Source organism: Thalassophryne amazonica, chromosome 12 (genome assembly GCF_902500255.1).
Source record: "Thalassophryne amazonica chromosome 12, fThaAma1.1, whole genome shotgun sequence".
Classification (NCBI taxonomy): domain Eukaryota; kingdom Metazoa; phylum Chordata; class Actinopteri; order Batrachoidiformes; family Batrachoididae; genus Thalassophryne; species Thalassophryne amazonica.
In genome coordinates this window covers 65298513-65320266 of record NC_047114.1, presented here as the reverse complement: position 1 = coordinate 65320266, position 21754 = coordinate 65298513, and the positions used below count along the sequence as shown (strand labels likewise).

At 40.8% G+C, this 21754-nt stretch overlaps 2 protein-coding genes across 5 annotated transcripts in view; one reads left to right on the top strand and one right to left on the bottom strand.

The window, feature by feature from the left end:
- Nucleotides 1-338: 338 nt before the first annotated feature.
- alg3 (ALG3 alpha-1,3- mannosyltransferase) lies at nt 339-18138 on the top strand. Of its 2 annotated transcripts, XR_004564287.1 has the most exons (10): nt 339-532; nt 4205-4304; nt 4390-4537; nt 4772-4932; nt 5903-6023; nt 14850-15055; nt 16243-16319; nt 16510-16654; nt 17496-17854; nt 17895-18138. XR_004564287.1 is itself a non-coding variant. In XM_034184121.1 (9 exons), the coding sequence occupies exons 1-9, from the start codon at nt 349-351 to the stop codon at nt 17674-17676; spliced, it is 1323 nt and encodes a 440-aa protein (XP_034040012.1). In that variant the 5' UTR covers nt 339-348; the 3' UTR covers nt 17677-18138. The 2 variants fall into 2 exon arrangements, 1 of the variants encoding a protein (XP_034040012.1); XM_034184121.1 differs by having other exon boundaries at nt 17496-18138.
- Nucleotides 18139-19998: 1860 nt separating this feature from the next.
- Nucleotides 19999-21754, bottom strand: part of vwa5b2 (von Willebrand factor A domain containing 5B2) — a 37503-nt gene continuing 35747 nt past the window's right edge. For 2 of the 3 annotated variants that reach the window (XM_034184118.1, XM_034184119.1), the window contains exons 21-22: nt 21157-21280; nt 19999-21074 (exon numbers count right to left, since the gene is read on the bottom strand). In XM_034184118.1, coding sequence (XP_034040009.1) covers nt 20310-21074; nt 21157-21280 — 889 coding nt within the window. In that variant the 3' untranslated portion in view covers nt 19999-20309. The remainder of the gene's footprint in view (nt 21075-21156; nt 21281-21754) is intronic. The other variant, XM_034184120.1, reaches the window with a different exon arrangement.

Below are 21754 nucleotides of genomic sequence, written 5' to 3'. Positions count from 1 at the left end.
ACACTTTTGATGGCCGAGTCCAGAACATCAATGAAAACCTGTATTTTAGCCTTGATCTGTGATACTCAAACAAACAAAAAAATTCTGAACCAATATAAATGTGTATTACTGAATATATATTTATTTACACAACTAATCTTCTCACACGAATGGAAAGAAAGAGTAACACCCCCATCTAGCGGCAAGTAATTAAATGCTCAACAAACACACGGTGCGGCCTCCACACACTGAAGCTCTAACTACAATCAGTAGGGGGCAGCATCGTTCCGACAAGCAGCCTGCAGGGAGGTAGAAGTAGAAGTGTGAGCCGTGTTGTTGTTTCTGCGCATGTCAGTGGTGACAGTCGTGATGGCAGGAGTCGGTGTGCGGAGAAAGTCTCCTGATTCCTTCTCCCTTGTGAGGGGAAAACTCCGCACGCTGTGGCAGGAGAAGCACTTAGTTCTGTTCAAGCCGGAGTATACTTTGCTGGTGGTGTCTGTTTTGTGGTTCCTGGAGATTGGGGTCAACGTGTGGGTCATACAAAAAGTAGCGTGTGAGTAGCATGTGCAGCTATTTAGCATGCTATACCTGACATCTGTACGTTGCTATGCGGTTAGCGTGAGCACATCCACCGACTCTACCGACACCTGTCACAGGGAATTACGTACTCGTGCATGGCCACATGCACGTGTGTAATGCTGTGTGAAAGGGCCAGAGACTTAATTTATTAGCAGGGCATGGATAGGTATAATAGAGTTGGTCAGTGAGTGAGTTTCAAAGTTTCTGTCAGTAACTCTTAACAGCTGCTGCACAGATAAGATTGTGGTCGATACTGGGGAGGGACAGTGACCCTGCTATTTTGGGTGATGGTGGCATCTTAAATGTAATATTTTAGAATTCCTTTATATGTTGGATCGTTTAAATTGGATCCCAGCTGATATGATACTGCCGATAATACATTTAAAAATGGCAATAATATAATTCCCAATGTCATTGTGAAACACTTATGGCACAGAAATATAATTGAGACTTTTTTTTTACAACACAGTTTAAGCATGTGCTTTGTCATAAACTATAAATATAACAAAGTGGATATTCCGTGACAGGAAGAGGATTTACTTTGACTATTTGTCCGGACCACGCTGTGGCGGGAGCACGAGAGTGACACGGGGGAGGGAGAGTGACGTGGGGGGGTTAGGGGAAGGGGTAAGGTTAGAAATAGCAAACTAAAAAAAAAAACATGAAACTATTAACCCTCTGGGGTCAGAGGGCATTTTTTGGACAGTTCACTCGCCTGGCATAAATGTTTTATTATTGCTGTTAACAGCTCTCCCTGCATCCCACAATCAAGTCTCTTTTTTCAGGACAACCTGTGCTTTCAGAATATATATGTTTTTGTTGTGTTTTATAAGTGTAATAAAGGTTTACAATCAAAAATAGGCAAGGAAAAAATAAAGCGAAAAATAATTTTCCACACATTTATTCAAAACACACAGCAAACTATAATAACTGTTTTGACACTTTATAAAGGTAATGTTGGAAACCATTTAGAAGATTCAGACAGCTTTCGGTGGCTTTTCAGTCGAGTGAGTATCCGAGAAATTGTGTAACAGCTGGGCATGCCACAACATGTCCTGTGAGACTTCCAACACAGAGGTGTTTTTTGTTGTGCGCCATGAGTGGCTCCGTCCCGACACACGAATTCCTCCACACGTCTTTCATTACAAAATCTCCTGTAACAGTGGAATGTGTTGCAAAAGTGCTGATGTCCACATTTTCTGCGATTTCTCTGGTAGTCACATGATGTCCCGGATCAACACAGCCTTCACTTTGGAAATGATCTGGTCGTTTCAGCCTGTCGATGGCCGCTCGAAGCGCGGCGCGCCCTCCGCTGCTGTGGGCCGTCTTTAATCCGGTTGTAATCCTCCTTAATCTGTGTGACGCCGATAGAATCTTCACCGAAAGCCATCTGAATTTTCCGAATGGTTTCCACCTGGCTGTCTCACAGTTTCTGAAAAAATTTTCATGGAGCAAAGCGGCAGTCGCTCAGCCATTTCCCTGACAATGAAAATATGACTAGGGGGCTGGACCATTGCTCACTCAAAGCCTGCCCACAGGCGAATGATGCAACCGACAGGCGTGAAAAAAACTCACGCATGCGCACGAAGGTTCAAGCTTGGCTGATGCAAGCGCACATGATTCAAAACCATATTGTTTTTGAAAAAAATAAAAAGGTCGGAAACTTTTCTAACAGACCTGTATTTTAACCCTTTGGAGTTGCCTGACTAAATTCGGTCATGTAAAAGTCACATGATTAAATTAAGCAGTTGTCCCATTAAATTCACTAGACCTCAGTCTCTGTTTCAATGCATTTTAAAAGTGTACGCTTCAAGCTTTTTTATGAGTTTTTAAATGATGTTAATAGGCCTAGGAATTATGATTAATCATTTCCGCAATGTTTGTTGTGAATTTTATGGTCATATTTGGTATATGTATTTGCAGAAAGCCACAGTAAACAGTCTCACATCTCCTCATTCAACTGAGCTGAGAGCCCCGTCTCGGGGCAGGGGAGCGGAGAAAAAAAAAAAACACGCCTCCTGCTTTATCATTAACCTCACGACACGAGCCAATCAGGATTGTCAACCCATGTGGTGGCGTCTCTCAGGTCTTTCTGGACAAAACACCACCAAAAGCAGTCAAATTATCACTGCCTCCTGCTGGACAGAAGCAGGAGTGGCAAAATGAGAGTATTCTAATGCACAAAAATACATGTCTAACAAGTCAGAGAATCAGGTTCTCAAAATTAATTATATCTTTATGTTTTTTTTATTGTTGTTTTTATTTATTTTAATCAATTTACCTTTGCAAAGGGACTGTATGACCCATTCAGAAACACTTCCATTATAACTTTTTCACTTATGTTTACACCATGATATATCCATGATAAGGGATTCAATTTATGTCGTGATATGAATTTTAATTCATATTGCCCAGCCCTAATCTGCATGGAAGAAAATGATTCTGATCTCACATCGTAAAGGGGAGATAATTAGACTCTTGTATAATTAATGCCCCTTACTGTATGGTATTGACTTCATAACCACAACTGCTCATTTGAAGTCAAGACCTTTAGGTTGGAAGACATTCATGCTACCCAAGAGTAGCATATAGTAGAAATTGTCAAAATAGAGGTGGAGAGAAACCTTTCATGGGGCTGGGAATATAGACATTTACTTATTCTGTGAGACTATTGTCCAGTACCCCAAAATGATCAGATTCTGTGATGTAATTCAATATATTTAGTGTCAAAATATACACAAATAAGGTTTCTAGACCTTATCCACTCTGTGAGCAACCACATTGGCAATCGATAAAGAAAAACTGCCTAATCATTTTTGGCTCACCTGGGCTTATGTCGTGGGTTGCCTGTCTGTTTGCATGGGTAAACATGTTCTTCTCTGAAACACTTCAGCCAGTGAAGCTGAAACTTGGCATAAATGTTCCATCCAAGAAGGACACCAAAGTTTGTTCGAGGCATTCCAATCCAATGTCAAACATGGCTGCCATATTGAAAATGCCACCTAGAGCTGTTTGTCAGCAGTTTTCAAAGATATTGAGCTGAAATTTGGTACAAGAGTAGCTAGTAGGTAGTGCCAAACCATACCAGGTTTTTAAGATTTTTTGAAAGTTTTATTTGATATGACTTTTGCAGTTTGGCCATGCCCACTTTTCGAGCTGAAACTGTGATGTCTTGTATCATCCAGATGAGCTGCTGTGCCTGTGGCACTATTTTTGTTATTTAACAGGAAGAATCATCAAGCAGACCTGACACAGCGGGGTGACCATCTGCTGTGGCCATACTATCAAGACAGAAGAGAAGGCACAGATAAATGTTGAACTGTTTTAGGGCTTTGGGAGACTACTGGGCATCTTTTTTTCTGACATTATACAAACTAAACAAGTCATTAATTATAAAGCGTAGTCCACAGATTAGTAAATAAGGAAATTTGTATTTACTGTCAGCCCAAGTTTTATTGCTTGTCCCGTGTTAGCTCATTTATCAACAGCTGAGCATCTTCAAAAATGCAGCAAGTTTCTGGGTTTGGTGTGTTTCATGATAGATGTTATGTTTTTGGTATTAAAGGTAAATTGTTTTGGGCTCAGATGGGTTGTGATTGGTATTTGATGTTATCATACTGATACTGATGTACATCATCTGCCGCAGATACAGAAATAGACTGGAAAGCTTACATGAATGAAGTTGAGGGAGTCATTAATGGTACCTATGACTACACCCAGCTGAAAGGAGACACGGGCCCCTTGGTGTGAGTTTGAGCCCTGTACTTGTGTACGTCTCTTCAAAGTGTACCTTGATCAGCACCTTGATTATTATCTTTTATTTTCTCTCAGGTATCCAGCTGGTTTTGTCTACATCTTCACTGCTCTGTACTACATCACCAGCCACGGGGTGAACATTCGTCTGGGCCAGTACATATTTGCTGCTTTCTATCTTATCACACTGCTACTGGTTTTCAGGATATACTACCGCACTAAGAAGGTCAGCGCACAAAGCTTCATTTATCACCCAGTATTACACATCTTGCAAGGATGCACCACAAAATTCGATTTTGTTGTTTATGCTCGTGAAACTGTTGCACTGTGAGTCTCTTAATCCTTTAGTTTTCAGTAACATTTTTTTTCTTGTCTGTATTTTACAATTGTGTAATGGCTGCCATTCACTTTGTTCACATGCCAAGCAGTCTAATATCTAATTTTTATGTGCATTTGGCAGGTTCCTCCATATGTGTTCTTCTTTGTGTGTTGTGCATCCTATCGGATTCACTCTATCTTTGTGCTGCGGCTCTTTAATGATCCTGTGGCCATGATGCTGCTGTTTGGAGCCACCAACCTCTTCATGGATGGATACTGGACACTGGGCTGCTGCCTTTATAGGCAAGTGTCAAATTATTTAACTTAATATTCTTCCATTGATCAAGAGGAATACAGTCATTATGTATTTGGACAGTTACACAATTTGCTTATTTTCCTCTGTAGACAACCACATTGGAGTTGAAATGAAACAGTCAAGTTGTGCTTGTAGCATGGGCATCACCAGCCCCCTTTCACTGAGGCATGTGACCCTGTATTGTTGTGCTGTGCCCCAATAAAATTTCACGTTCAAGTTTGAACAACAACCTGATTTACTTGGCAGTGGTTCAATTTTGATTAATAATACAATATAGTCAAACAGTGTAGCTCTTAACTGTTATCCAGTTATTCAGCTTCATTGTGGAGTGGCACAAAGGTTTGCGAGAATCAAGCCTATATTTGATCTGTGTACTTGTATGAAAATTATTTTCTTTTCCACTTCAGAAGGAAACTGTGACTGAAGGCGCAACAGACAAAAGTTGCCTGATGGGCCGTATTGTTAATCAGTCATAGAAGGCTGTAACTCCAGAGTGGTGAAGGTGTTCTTGGTGGCTTTTCTCACTTGTAGCCTTCGTGAATGGTCACTCAGTTTTTGAGAAGTGCCTACTCCACACAGATTTAACACACATTAATTGAGGTAAATGAAATTTTAAAGCATATCGGTGGCTTACAAATGTTCATTTATCCATTCTCCTAAAATAAATATTTACTTTGTACAATTTCTTATGAGCTCTGAAAATGGATGAACTTTATACAAATGACTGTGATTCCTGAATGTTAATGTGATTTTTTTTTTTCTTAATCCCTTGAATTCAAGATAAAGCTCCACACTAAAGCACATCTTGTTTGTTTCATTTCCGTTCCATTGTGATGGTGTACAGAGGCAAAATGACAGTATTGTGTTGGCTGTCCAACTACTGAGTGCATGTGTTTTATTGTACCTAATGGTCCAGAAATGGCACATGATAATTTTGTCTTCCTCTCTTTCTGACAGTTTAGCAGTATCTGTGAAAATGAATGTGCTGCTTTTTGCCCCTGGCCTCCTTTTTCTCCTCCTGTCTGAATTTGGTCTCGTTAAGACCATTCCCAAACTCGCCCTGTGTGCAACGATACAGGTGAATATTCCATATAGGTCCATATGAGAAACTGTCGTGCTCTTAGACTGTACATTTAGGTCCCTGTGTGTTTGGACACAGCCATTGTCCTGCTTTAGTGTTTTACAACATATTGGAGATGAATGCAAATGGAGACTCATATCAGCCTTAATTTGAGGGGGAATCTAATCTGGTGACTAATGGAGGAGTTACAGGATTTTGTCGAGGCTCAAGTTTACCAGATGATAGTTGTTAATTATCATCTTGGTGGCATCACTCATGAGTCTCTCTTATTTCAATTTTTGTGGACGGTCTACTTTCTGCAGATTGGTCATACTCATTTTGATTAAAGGATATTTATTTACTTCTATAATTGCAGGCAAAACATTGTTAGTCAATCAATCAATCAAATTTTTTTTTTATATAGCGCCAAATCACAACAAACAGTTGCCCCAAGGTGCTTTATATTGTAAGGCAAGGCCATACAATAATTATATAAAACCCCAACGGTCAAAACGACCCCCTGTGAGCAAGCACTTGGCTACAGTGGGAAGGAAAAACTCCCTTTTAACAGGAAGAAACCTCCAGCAGAACCAGGCTCAGGGAGGGGCAGTCTTCTGCTGGGACTGGTTGGGGCTGAGGGAGAGAACCAGGAAAAAGACATGCTGTGGAGGAGAGCAGAGATCGATCACTAATGATTAAATGCAGAGTGGTGCATACACAGCAAAAAGAGAAAGAAACAGTGCATCATGGGAACCCCCCAGCAGTCTACGTCTATAGCAGCATAACTAAGGGATGGTTCAGGGTCACCTGATCCAGCCCTAACTATAAGCTTTAGCAAAAAGGAAAGTTTTAAGCCTAATCTTAAAAGTAGAGAGGGTGTCTGTCTCCCTGATCTGAATTGGGAGCTGGTTCCACAGGAGAGGAGCCTGAAAGCTGAAGGCTCTGCCTCCCATTCTACTCTTACAAACCCTAGGAACTACAAGTAAGCCTGCAGTCTGAGAGCGAAGCGCTCTATTGGGATGATATGGTACTACGAGGTCCCTAAGATAAGATGGGACCTGATTATTCAAAACCTTATAAGTAAGAAGAAGAATTTTAAATTCTATTCTAGAATTAACAAGAAGCCACTGAAGAGAGGCCAATATGGGTGAGATATGCTCTCTCCTTCTAGTCCCCGTTAGTACTCTAGCTGCAGCATTTTGAATTAACTGAAGGCTTTTCAGGGAACTTTTAGGACAACCTGATAATAATGAATTACAATAGTCCAGCCTAGAGGAAATAAATGCATGAATTAGTTTTTCAGCATCACTCTGAGACAAGACCTTTCTAATTTTAGAGATATTACGTAAATGCAAAAAAGCAGTCCTACATATTTGTTTAATATGCGCTTTTAATGACATATCCTGATCAAAAATGACTCCAAGATTTCTCACAGTATTACTAGAGGTCAGGGTAATGCCATCCAGAGTAAGGATCTGGTTAGACACCATGTTTCTAAGATTTGTGGGGCCAAGTACAATAACTTCAGTTTTATCTGAGTTTAAAAGCAGGAAATTAGAGGTCATCCATGTCTTTATGTCTGTAAGACAATCCTGCAGTTTAGCTAATTGGTGTGTGTCCTCTGGCTTCATGGATAGATAAAGCTGGGTATCATCTGCGTAACAATGAAAATTTAAGCAATACCGTCTAATAATACTGCCTAAGGGAAGCATGTATAAAGTGAATAAAATTGGTCCTAGCACAGAACCTTGTGGAACTCCATAATTAACTTTAGTCTGTGAAGAAGATTCCCCATTTACATGAACAAATTGTAATCTATTAGACAAATATGATTCAAACCAACGCAGCGCAGTGCCTTTAATACCTATGGCATGCTCTAATCTCTGTAATAAAATTTTTTGGTCAACAGTATCAAAAGCAGCACTGAGGTCTAACAGAACAAGCACAGAGATGAGTCCACTGTCCGAGGCCATAAGAAGATCATTTGTAACCTTCACTAATGCTGTTTCTGTACTATGATGAATTCTAAAACCTGACTGAAACTCTTCAAATAGACCATTCCTCTGCAGATGATCAGTTAGCTGTTTTACAACTACCCTTTCAAGAATTTTTGAGAGAAAAGGAAGGTTGGAGATTGGCCTATAATTAGCTAAGATAGCTGGGTCAAGTGATGGCTTTTTAAGTAATGGTTTAATTACTGCCACCTTAAAAGCCTGTGGTACATAGCCAACTAACAAAGATAGATTGATCATATTTAAGATCGAAGCATTAAATAATGGTAGGGCTTCCTTGAGCAGCCTGGTAGGAATGGGGTCTAATAGACATGTTGATGGTTTGGATGAAGTAACTAATGAAAATAACTCAGGCAGAACAATCGGAGAGAAAGAGTCTAACCAAATACCGGCATCACTGAAAGCAGCCGAAGATAACGATACGTCTTTGGGATGGTTATGAGTAATTTTTTCTCTAATAGTTAAAATTTTGTTAGCAAAGAAAGTCATGAAGTCATTACTAGTTAAAGTTAATGGAATACTCAGCTCAATAGAGCTCTGACTCTTTGTCAGCCTGGCTACAGTGCTGAAAAGAAACCTGGGGTTGTTCTTATTTTCTTCAATTAGTGATGAGTAGAAAGATGTCCTAGCTTTACGGAGGGCTTTTTTTTTATAGAGCAACAGACTCTTTTTCCAGGCTAAGTGAAGATCTTCTAAATTAGTGAGACGCCATTTCCTCTCCAACTTACGGGTTATCTGCTTTAAGCTACGAGTTTGTGAGTTATACCACGGAGTCAGGCACTTCTGATTTAAAGCTCTCTTTTTCAGAGGAGCTACAGCATCCAAAGTTGTCTTCAGTGAGGATGTAAAACTATTGACGAGATACTCTATCTCACTTACAGAGTTTAGGTAGCTACTCTGCACTGTGTTGGTATATGGCATTAGAGAACATAAAGAAGGAATCATATCCTTAAACCTAGTTACAGCGCTTTTTGAAAGACTTCTAGTGTAATGAAACTTATTCCCCACTGTTGGGTAGTCCATCAGAGTAAATGTAAATGTTATTAAGAAATGATCAGACAGAAGGGAGTTTTCAGGGAATACTGTTAAGTCTTCTATTTCCATACCATAAGTCAGAACAAGATCTAAGATATGATTAAAGTGGTGGGTGGACTCATTTACATTTTGAGCAAAGCCAATAGAGTCTAATAATAGATTAAATGCAGTGTTGAGGCTGTCATTCTCAGCATCTGTGTGGATGTTAAAATCGCCCACTATAATTATCTTATCTGAGCTAAGCACTAAGTCAGACAAAAGGTCTGAAAATTCACAGAGAAACTCACAGTAACGACCAGGTGGATGATAGATAATAACAAATAAAACTGGTTTTTGGGACTTCCAATTTGGATGGACAAGACTAAGAGTCAAGCTTTCAAATGAATTAAAGCTCTGTCTGGGTTTTTGATTAATTAATAAGCTGGAATGGAAGATTGCTGCTAATCCTCCGCCTCAGCCCGTGCTACGAGCATTCTGACAGGTAGTGTGACTCGGGGGTGTTGACTCATTTAAACTAACATATTCATCCTGCTGTAACCAGGTTTCTGTAAGGCAGAATAAATCAATATGCCCTAATGAGCCCTAATGTTTAATAGACCACATTTAACTGTTTTAGTCTGTGGTGCAGTTGAAGGTGCTATATTATTTTTTCTTTTTGAATTTTTATGCTTAAATAGATTTTTACTGGTTATTGGTGGTCTGGGAGCAGGCACCGTCTCTACGGGGATGGGGTAATGGGGGGATGGCAGGAGGAGAGAAGCTGCAGAGAGGTGTGTAAGACTACAACTCTGCTTCCTGGTCCCAACCCTGGATAGTCACGGTTTGGAGGATTTAAGAAAATTGGCCAGATTTCTAGAAATGAGAGCTGCTCCATCCAAAGTGGGATGGATGCCGTCTCTCCTAACAAGACCAGGTTTTCCCCAGAAGCTTTGCCAATTATCTATGAAGCCCACCTCATTTTTTGGACACCACTCAGACAGCCAGCAATTCAAGGAGAACATGCGGCTAAACATGTCACTCCCGGTCCGATTGGGGAGGGGCCCAGAGAAAACTATAGAGTCCGACATTGTTTTTGCAAAGTTACACACCGATTCAATGTTAATTTTAGTGACCTCCGATTGGCGTAAGCGGGTGTCATTACTGCCGACGTGAATTACAATATTACCAAATTTACGCTTAGCCTTAGCCAGCAGTTTCAAATTTCCTTCAATGTCGCCTGCTCTGGCCCCCGGAAGACAATTGACTATGGTTGCTGGTGTCGCTAACTTCACATTTCTCAAAACAGAGTCGCCAATAACCAGAGTTTGATCCTCGGCGGGTGTGTCGTCGAGTGGGGAAAAACGGTTAGAAATGTGAACGGGTTGGCGGTGTACACGGGGCTTCTGTTTAGAACTACGCTTCCTCCTCACAGTCACCCAGTCGGCCTGCTTTCCCGGCTGCTCGGGATCTGCCAGAGGGGAGCTAACGGCGGCTAAGCTACCTTGGTCCGCACCGACTACAGGGGCCTGGCTAGCTGTAGAATTTTCCACGGTGCGGAGCCGAGTCTCCAATTCGCCCAGCCTGGCCTCCAAAGGTACGAATAAGCTACACTTATTACAAGGCCGAGGAATAACTAAACATTTCACACCCAGAGCAGAAAAGTGCGGGAGAGACAGGAGAAGCCGCCATGCTAAATCGGCTAAGAGCTAGTAGCTGCGCTAAGCTAGCGGATTCCTAAAAACACGCAAAGTGAATAATGTGTAAATAATTTAGAGGTGATTCAGCAGAAGGAGTGCTTTAGTTAAGGCACGTGAAGATTACACTGGGAAACAAATCGTTATCTAGATAACTAGATCAATCTAACTGCAATCTAACTGCGCAGATTAAACAGCTAACAGATACAGCAAAACACCGCTGTGCTCCGGAACAGGAAGTGATACAATACCGCAGTGAGAGCCAACCACCAGTAGAGGCAAGTCTACTTTAGTGCTGAGGTCTGTGTGTGCTCTACTCACTTTTGACATTTGCATTGCATCAGAGAAATTCCTTTTTCTACACTTGCAAAAATCTCAGTGGTAAACAAACTAACCATGGCTAACATCTAATTCTAGCACAGGGCTGAAGACGGTATATTGGGAAAAGTTCGCAGAGCTGGTCATATTTCTTCACTGTTTGTTATATTGCTACTTAAGCGATGATTACAGAGTACAGTTGCATGCATAAGTTTCGTAAGTTTATATACCCCTTGGCTGAAAACTTTCATATTTTCCCAGACTGTACATATTCCTTTTTAGCAAACAGTATGTGAGGTACAGTAAAATCAGTGTCATTGTCTACATTATTTCAATATAAGTTATTTAAAATTATTTTTATAAGATATATTTATTGTTTTTTGCTCACTATGTCAGATATTCGGCAGATCATTGGTTAAAGGACACATCACACCAAAATAATAAAAGTTTAGATTTAGGCTGTTAGTGGCCATCCGGTGATCCACCCGGATTACTTTGTGCACTTCCGTGACCGGTTTCAAAGTATATGGCATTCACAGCAAACAGCTCCGGAGACTGTGTCCAGGCAGTCTGTTAAAAACAGTGTCAGATGTCCCACGTCCATGTCCACAGCTTCAGTAAACCAGCATCCACACAAACAGCACGTCACCACACTTTAGGCTCCAAAATCTGACACTCTGAAAAAGTTAAGAGTTTCAGGGTGAAGTGCGTCGTCTCCTGTCTGTAAATTCGAGCCGTCACTTTCGAATGGCAGCTCAGCAGGTTCGTTTCCCACTGTCAGTCAGTCATTGGGATGTTTCTGTTTTGCTAATAAGGACGTCACACACTGAAAAATGCAGAGAATTGCAAAGTGAAATGTTATGAAATACGTCAGAGATCACTAATTATTAGCACGTGTGTGGAGACACTTAAATCATGAGTACTTTTATGTTGTCCTACTAACTGGGAGGTTAAAAAACGTGAGACATATCCTTTAGAATATGCCAAGATGAATGCCTCTATAAACAGCACTGAAAATTCCAGAACGTTCCAGAAATTGATGGAATTACTTGTAAATGCTTAGTAGTCACTGGCATAATTCAGGATAATTGGAGAACATTTGGCTGTGTTTAAGAACCTATCTGAAGAATCGGTGCCTTCTTGCGTCCAAGAGCAGAAAAAATATCTAATGAAGTAAGCCCAGGCTTCTGGAGCTCAACTTTGTATCTTCACAAGTCTGACTTCTGCTTTGGCGCCATCTCTAAAAGATTTATGGTACCATGTAGAATTGTATAATCCAGTGGTGTCCAAACTATTCCAGAAACGGCCAAGAGGGTGCAGGTTTTCTTTGCCGCCACTGACTCCAGCAGGTGATTTCACAGATGAACTCATCCCATCTGCTCAAAGTGATGTTAATCAGTGAAATTTATTTTTTTAATTTATTTTTGAGATGCCGGATTGCCTAAACACTGGTGTAAATATGTGGAGCACTGTGACAAAGGAGTTCTTTAAAAAATGCTGTGTTTCTTCAGTAATCAGTTCCACAATAAGGAATTCAAGTATTTCCCAGACGTTATCTTCCAAAACAAGGACGTCTTATCGTCAGGCTGTGATGATGAATCCGACTGAAACTACGTAACAGGTCAGATAAAGACTTTGTATTTACTCAGTGTGTGAATGGTTTTCATATTTGAAACATTCAAACTGTATATAATGGTTGTATGAGGACTGTGCCCGGTTGCTGAGAGCAACACAGCGCCGTGTCTTTTAAAAATACACGAGCACACTGCTTCACTTTAAACATGCAATAAGTGTTGGGAGAGTGTAGTGACACGGACCCACAACAGGGGGCGTAAATGAACGGACAATGAAAGAGTCGAATATGAACACTTTACTGTTGTGAATGAGCACAACCACAATACAGAGGAATACAGAATTTTGCAAACAGTCAATCTACAAAGGTGACGTGTGGGCAGGCTCGAGGATAGAAGACGTCTGTCCTGAGAAGAACCGGAACCACACGATTTCCTCCGCCACCGAACCTGGAGAATACTGGAGCCGCCAAGTCCCGAGTCCCCAGGTAGCCACCGTCTCCGAATGTCGGATCTGGTACTGCTGGCGAGGAGCAGAAACAATAAGATGTGGGTGTGTGCACACCCAGTAGCAACAATGGTGGAGAGTCCACCTCCACCTCTCACACACACTCGTGCAGCTCCTGTCTCAAACACTTATCTGGCTGTGGTGTGAAGCGAAGCCGTCGCTGATTACGCCAATCTCCCAGATAAGGCACTCCACAGGAAAACAGCTGTAAAACGAGTTCAGACTAAGACACAGTTAGTTTTAAGGCTGAGAATATTACCTTCACAGGTCGATGATATCTCAGCAACGAGGTGGAGATGACGTCCGGTTTTTATGGAGTGGTATGATGAAGTGTAGATGGGTGACAGCTGTCATGAGATAATGAGTGACAGCTGTCACCCCCGGCTGTGTCCGCGGCAGCGCCCTCTCGTGCCTGAAGCCTGCACTTCAGGCAGGGCGCCCTCTGGTGGTGGGCCAGCAGTACCTCCTCTTTTGGCGGCCCACACAACAATAAGTCTATTTCAGGTGATCAGTGTGGACCCTCTTTCTCTTAAAAGGCTTTATTTTACTCAGTGTCCCGCTTTGGAAAATTGTAGCTTCTGCTGCCTGTTACAGCACACTCCATTGTCTTCTTCTCTGTTTTTCATGGGAGAGTTACAGTGCCACATAGAGGTCTGGTATATACAGTGTTTTCAGTGTCCCACAGCTGACATGGAACATTATTAACCAGTTTGGGAACTATGTATTTCAGGAATGGCAATTTTGGGGTAGAATCCAAAACCAGAAATGTTAAAATATCGTTTTGGTTCGGAACGAACCAGTTGGGAAAAATCTTGTGGTTGAAAGCCCCAATGTCTTCCTCCTTGAAGTACAGTCATTCAGGTTATGTGATGGAGTGCTCTGTGAATGGTGGATGATAATCACATTTCTATGTGATGCCTCCAACTCCATCAGTTCCTTTGGTTTGATCCTGAGAATCTGAACAAAATCGAGTTAACTCCTGGGTCTTCATTTGGTCCTTCATCCTCAATGATGTAAAGTCTTATGTTTTTGAGACATTCCTACAAAGGAACGTGACTTGTCAAAATTCAAAATTGTGCCATGGAAGCCTTAGTATAATGCTTTAGTTTGTTTTGTGTGTAACACCCCAGCTTTTAAATGCTTTTTCATCTAAATCCATCAATTTCTGGAATGTTCTTTGAATTTTTCATACATTGTAAACCGGTCAACCACTGAAACTCTGACATGGTGAAGAAAACCAGAAATAAATTCATTTTGTCACAATGTCAAATAACTTTATATTGAAATAAGTTATACATTCTTATTGACTTAACGCACGTATTGTGTGATTAAATACAAACCATTGGGAAAAATTGCATGTGAATATGGCTTGATCTGTCAGTTGGGAGCATTATGTTGATGCTGTTTTGAGTGTATGATGATGGACTTTTGCAGTTCTTGGCTCTGTTGCCCCAGTCATATTCTTTTCTAAATTTTTCAAAAAGCACAGCACACACAGGCTTAATTGCAAACAATGTTTTAATATGATGTGTTGTCTAAAAAAAGAAACTAGCATAGCCGTTAATGATTCTTTTAAAGACTCCAAGGGATGTGTCATCCTTGATGTCAGTGCTAGACCTTGTTTGTACTGACTTGTCAAAATGAGCAAAAATATTTTCCATGCATACAGACCTACGTTTGGGCTTTAACGTGGTTCATCTGTAATTCTGCCCTTCTCGCTGTCATAGCTTTTGCTGGGTCTGCCGTTCCTGATTAAAAATCCTGTTGGTTATGTGAGCCGGGCCTTTGATCTTGGTCGTCAGTTCCTGTTCAAGTGGACAGTGAACTGGCGCTTTCTGCCAGAGTGGCTCTTCTTGAATCGATATTTCCACTTACTACTGCTGACTGCTCACCTGCTCACCCTGCTGCTGTTTGCCATCTGCCGGTGGAAGAGGTGAGTCAGACGACAAAACTAAGAAATTTTGACCTATGACCTTGAAAATGTAATCATTTTTTTGCCTGTCAGGATATTAATCCTCTGTAAAAGTTTCATAATGATATATGAAAAATTGTGGGTTACAGGCTGTTCACAATCAGACAGACAAACAGGTGAAAATGTAACCTCCACCCAACTTCATTGGCGGAGGTGATAACAAGTGGCGACATGGTTTATGGCACTTTTCACTGATCTGTAATTTCACATCACAGATTTGTAAATAAAAATAATCCATATTAGACTATTGAAAAATAATCTATATTGACTATGGAGTTTTTTGCTGTTTTGTTTTTTTTTTCTTTTTTTTTTGAGTGTGCTCACAGAAATATTCCTGTTATAAACATAATTTAGTTCAAATGGCTCATTTTCAGGTTTTTGTCATGTATATATCAGGCGCCCACCCCCAAATGCTTTAATTTGATCTCAGATGATTAAAAGATTAATTTTTGGAGAAACATTCTGAAAGGGCAGGGGTGGTGGCCAAGTGGTTAGTGCGCTTGGTTTTAGTGCGGAAGGTTCCTGGTTCAAACCCCACCCCGGACACATTTCTCCATGTAATATGGAGTTATGTCATGAAGAGCATCTGGTGTAAAACTGGCGCCAGATCAACATGCAGATCCACCTCGGATCTGCTGTGGCGACCCGAGTGAACACAAGGGAGCAGCCGAAGGGTCTTACATTTTTCAAAGGTCAAAGTAGTTAAAATTAAGTTTGGAAAGACATTTTCCAGGACATCTTTGCAACCAATAAAGCTTTCAATCATCAAATCATTTGCAATTAAATGGTATGTTTGACATAATGATGTCACAATAACATGTCTGTCCAAAAAATATATTTTTCTGCTCTCCACAACCAGTAAGGTTAGAGTGGTAATCCAAATCTTATTTCACTGAAACATGAGCACATTTAACATGTACACATGCAGGGTGTGTACTGCCCCTCCCATGCCTTTCATTTTAATCCCTTGTGTTTAGGGAACACTGCTGGTGGTGTTCTTAATCACCAATTTTCACAATCAGTTATGGATTCAGTGTCTCTTCTTGCATCATATTTTCATTGTGTTCAATGTGGACAGTGTTGACGTTTGTCCTTAAAGTGGGATTACACACTTTAATGAAAACTAAATCTGGTTTCTTTCTTATCAGACGAGGACAAAGCATTATCGAACTCTTCAAGGAGCCAGGCAAGAGGAACGTCCCTGTCCAGAAAAACTCTGTGGATCATATCCTTATGTTCTGCGTGAGTCTTGTCATGACACTTTGGTGTTTCTTAGTGGTTAACAGTGTTGTCTACAGCACCGTTACTTGTGTGATGTTTACTGTAAATTGTCTAAAAAAGCTGTGACAAAGTAAATTGGTTGATTTGCTGATGATGTTCAAAGGTTTTTGTGGCAGACTTTAACAGATGATCACAAATAGTACTGGTTCTGTTCACCTCTAACTTCATTGGCATGTGCTTCAGCCGTTCACTGCACTATCAGTTCTATGTCTGGTACTTCCACACACTACCTTACCTGCTCTGGAGTGGAGGAGTCAAGAAGCTGGCTCACCTGCTCAGGTAAGAGGAAAGCCTAAATAGGGGTCTCTGTCCAATGGAAGTGCTCTTAATCGGGCTTGATCAAGACATTTTCTTTGTTTGTTTTATGTTGTTTTCTTTTTTGTTTTTTGATTGACCAGTATCAGATAAATTAAACCAGATTCACTAAATTGCCAATATGCCAGTGGAACAAGCAGCCAGTCACGTACATTAACACTCGCCTTCACTTTAAATATGCATCAAGTCTGTTTATACATGCAGATCATAAACCGTGAATGTCCGTCTGACTGTTTCATAGCGTGGCGCAGACACAGGTATAAGCAGTAGCACATTTACTGTGCAAGTTTTAAAAAACATATCTATGCTTTCCTTTGCTTCAAATTTGCACCGTCTGCTTCTGATGGATGGTGCATGTGATGTAAACTTCTTACTGGTCAGTGAGGTAGCACTTTCTCCAAAAATAAACGTGCTTTTCTTTTCATGTGTGTTTTTGTGCCGCTCACACAGTGTGCAGCCACGTAGCCAGAGAGGCAACCCACCCCCAAGAGCAAAGATCAATGTTTGAAGACACTTGAAACAAATTTTTTCACATAAGAAAAATAATGACTCTATCTTAAACAGCTAAAATGTTGTTAAATTAATATTACTGTGAGTGACCTAGTTTTAGTAGAATTCTCCACAAAGTGGAATTGACCAGACATATAAATTTTTTTTTTTTTTAATTAATTAATTATTTTTTTATGCGAGCAGTTTGGAGTTTTGGTTGAAAGTGCCCCCTCCTAAATTTTTTGATAACATATACTTATAAATTACCGAAGACTTTGTCGTACGATGACACTGTACTGTGTATTTATTTGTGCAGGGTCTTAATCCTGGGTCTTATTGAGCTGTCCTGGAACACCTACCCCTCAACTAACAGCAGCTCAGCTGCCCTCCATGTCTGTCACTTTATCATCCTCCTGTGTTTGTGGCTGGCTCCGCCCCTGCCTTCAGCCCCAACAGAATCATCAGGACGAACATCTGTCAAGGACAAACGTCAGTGAACTACAGCCAGAGTGGGTTGGATGGTGATGTAATCCGTTTCATCATTTGGCAACCAGCATCCGCCCCCCCCACTCTGACCTTACAGCACCGGTGTAGATGGAGGTTACAAAGGTGGGCTGTCTTACATGCAAAAGGAACTGTTTGATGCTCATCATCTTGCTGCTAAAAGTGACATAAGTGCAGTTTACAGGCAGTTGATATGGAAAATGGTATGTAGTCATCCCACACAGTCGATGAGTTAAAAAGAGAAAGAAAATGGGATTCTCAGGTTTTATTTTTTGATATATATTTGGAAAAGCAAAATGTTTTGAGTTAATGGCTGTATTGAAAAATACTGCAAGAATCAGTTTCACTGTCTATAATTTTACATTTGTAAAATGTACACTCTGTTCAAGATTCAACTGGTCTATTTTTTTACTTTGAGATTATGAAATGAGCAAAAATAGACATTTACTAATTATTATGTGCCCATAAAGTTTTTTTTGAGGGGGGGGGAGGGGTTATAGGATTCAACTTGTCTGTATGTCTGTTTGTCCATAACTCTTATAAGCACAACTCCTCCTAAATCAGATTTCAAAGAAGCGTCACATTATTTTTGCACACCATGTGAAGATGTGTGTGTGAAAGAAAATAATTTGAGTACAGCATCTTCAAGAGGAGGTAATTGGAATTTTGGGTTTAATTGATGCCTGATATGATTTTAGCACACGTACACACACAACATGAAAGAAAATAATTCAGCTCTGACATCTTCCATGGGAGATAGTTAAAATTTTGTAGTGTTTTTTTTTTTGCATTATATTTGCTATATAAATTTATAAACAGATGTGTTAGACTATTAAATACAAAGATTGACCATTTTGTTAAAGCTCTACAGACTTTAGGTTTTTAAGATTTGTTATAAAAAGAATATTCTTTGACACCACTATAGATTTATTCTTTAGCATTTAAATAATGAATTCATAATATGATATTGCAAATATGAACAAAATTCGTGTTGTCTGAAAACAGTTTAGAATTTCTCCCCCTGAAGGGTAGAAATTCAAGTGCTCAGATGCCATGACCTACATTTGCTAGCGACGTCAGATAATGTGAGGGGCTTCCCCCAATCTGCACAGGGGATTGCTGGGAAGTACACTGCGACTGCCAATCAAAGTAAAGCAAGGCAGCCTGATGCCAGCTAACTGTTCACATCAAGAAGATAAACCAAGATGGCGGAAAACACTCTGAAACAGCATATTTCTGTATAAATCTGTTCCTCATATTTTGGAAAACTTAGCTTGAAATAAACATTTTGAAATCTAATTTTTGAAACCAGATAACACCTCTGAAGTGATTTACAAGACATCTTAGGGATGTTAGCATGTACACCCTAGGAATGCACATCAAGCAAGTGCGTCAGGTCGCAAGTATTCTCAAAATCTTGTACATAAGAATGGCACAAGAAGGGAAAGAAAATATTCACTATGGAACCCCCCCCCCCCCCCCCCCATAAATATGTTATCGTCATTAAAATGAGCTATGTGACAAAAATAAAGCTACGTGAAAATGCTTGGATTTCGGTTGAAACTCAACTTTGTCAGTTTTGTGAAATTTGACAGATTAACTGCCACTGATACATAATACAAGTAGCAGGCAGTATCATTTTGGAGATTTCTCATACATTTCTAGTTTTGTACTTCATTTTAAGAGACTACTATGTTAAAGAATGTCATAGTTATGCAACGGAATTTGAACATGGCACCAAAAACATTAAATTAATTGACTAGCTGCCATACATTTGCGGGTTTCGACTGGCATCAGTAGTTTGTCCACAACAAAAACGCTTTCCTGTGTTTGCTTTGTACAGATGTGTACAATATCCACGTCAGTTGATCCTGTATTATTAGGAGGTCAATACACTTATCTGCACATAATTAAAATTTTGCATTTGACTGAATCAGCAGTGGGATATGTCGTCATCGTCACCCCCCCCCCCCATACACACACATGCTAAATTTAGTTACACAATACAACCTTTGTCTTAGTGTCCATATATTTATTACTTTTGCAGAAAGAATTGGAAGCAGCCTGACAAATTTCAAAGCTATTACCTCAACAAGCGCATACCTTCAAAAAGCATCAAAACGTCTTTGGTCACTGTGTTTAACACTACAATAATAAACAGCTGAATCTGCATTCAGATCAATCCTTAAGTTCCATCAGCTCTCCAACTATAATCAATATTTCCAACAAACTCTCAAAATCTAAAAGGCAATAATCCTTGCCAGTTATAATAAAGTCATTCTAGTGTGAGAGCAGCTGATTATGACTATAATTTCGAAAAAGAAATAGTTTATTAGAAATAGTTTATTAACAGTTAGCTAAAATAACAAACCGAAGGTGAGCCACCTGTTAAAAGGCATTCTTGTGATTGCATAAATTATATTTGTTATAAAAGGTCACTTTAGGTCAAATTAATATTTGAGGTACCTGAATATAAATTGTTAAACCAGTAATGATTGATGTAGAAATAATCTGGGACTGGGTTATGCTGTTAGTTGACCCTCTTGCTTCTTTGGAGTCATTGTCACGAGTTTTAAGTCACTAAGGCTCTTATTGAATTGGCTCAGTTTCCTCAGAGGTGATTGTCTCACATATTATTGGGGTTGTAACACAGCATGTTGAGCTTGATGTTCTCATCCCAGTGACGCAGCAACAGAAACAGCTGTCTGGCGGCTCCCTTCAGCCCTGCTAGGTCCACTCCTTCTGGCAGCTCCTGACAGCGCAGCCAGAAATCCGCTTTTGCTGCCACCAGCTCCCACTCCATAAAGTAGCCAGCACAGCGATGCTCAAGCCAAGCAAGAGCCACAGCTGTTGCCCAGCTCGATCCCTCCAAGTCCTCCTGAGCCAGCTGGCTGCCGCCCTGAAGGTCAGCAGCCACAATGTCGACAGGAGAGCCTTCACACATATCTGTCTCCGAGCCGCGGCCGCTGTCTGCCTGGCCGTGGCTCTGAGAGTTCCCAATGGGAAGCTCCAGAGATCCCTCCTCTGAGCTTGGAAGGTCAGGCGGCAAGGTCGCGGTGTCTCCCTCGGACAGCAGATGCCTGCGTTGAAGCCTTGGTTCCAGCATCAGAGGGGTGTCATCTGGAGCATGGTGGAAAGGAGGCAGAGTCGGTTTTGTGAAGGAAGAGGTGGAAGGAGAAAAGGTCACGTGATGGCTGGGGGGAACACTCGCAGTCTTGGAAAGAGAGGATATGGCGGGAGCACTGGGAGATATGCAGCGGTAGGGAAGGCTGAGGCTGCGACGGTGGAGGCTGTAGGGTGAGGTCCTCTTCAGGCGGTCCAGAGGGATCTGGACACAGTCGGAATAGACCTCTGTTAGTAGAAATGCTCCTGACGCCAGCTGCAGACACACCTGGGGAGACACCAAATAGATGTAGATGAATCAGTGCGTTCGCATGGTCATATGTGCATTTTTTAATTTGTAAGCGTCTTACCAGTGGCAGGTAATCTGGAGGCTCCCTCTCAGGTTGTTTGTCATTCTCTGCAGACAGACAGTGAGCTTTGAGAGGAATCTGTTTTCCTGATGAAATCGAGGACCTAAGTCTGCCCAGTGGGAACCTGAAGCCAGAGGTATTAGTTTTGTTGTTGTCCAGACCAGGAACCAGAGATGTTTTGTGAGACCCATTCATGAGGCCCCCCAAATGTACAGACTTCATTAAATCTAGCCTTTGCTATTGAAATGGCAGTTTCCACACAAAAAGGAACTTGAAAGGAATTCAAGGCTGAATGTATATAAACTGCTCATTAAATGGTTTGGCAGTCTGCACGTTGACACACGCAACTTGAAATGAATTGAGCACGATGTCTTGAATACGCCAATACGCTTAACTAGCATGTGTCTTTGACTGACATAAATTAATCCCCACTCCAGCTTTACATTTTCTGCTTTGGCTTTATGATTTTGCCTTGTTGGACACGCTGGCAACCAATCTGGTGGCCACCTGACCTGGACTTTGGAAATGAAAGAAACTGGCAGGGTAATTTCAAGCTACATGTAACTTCAAAACCAGGTATTACTTTGAAAGAGCTGGA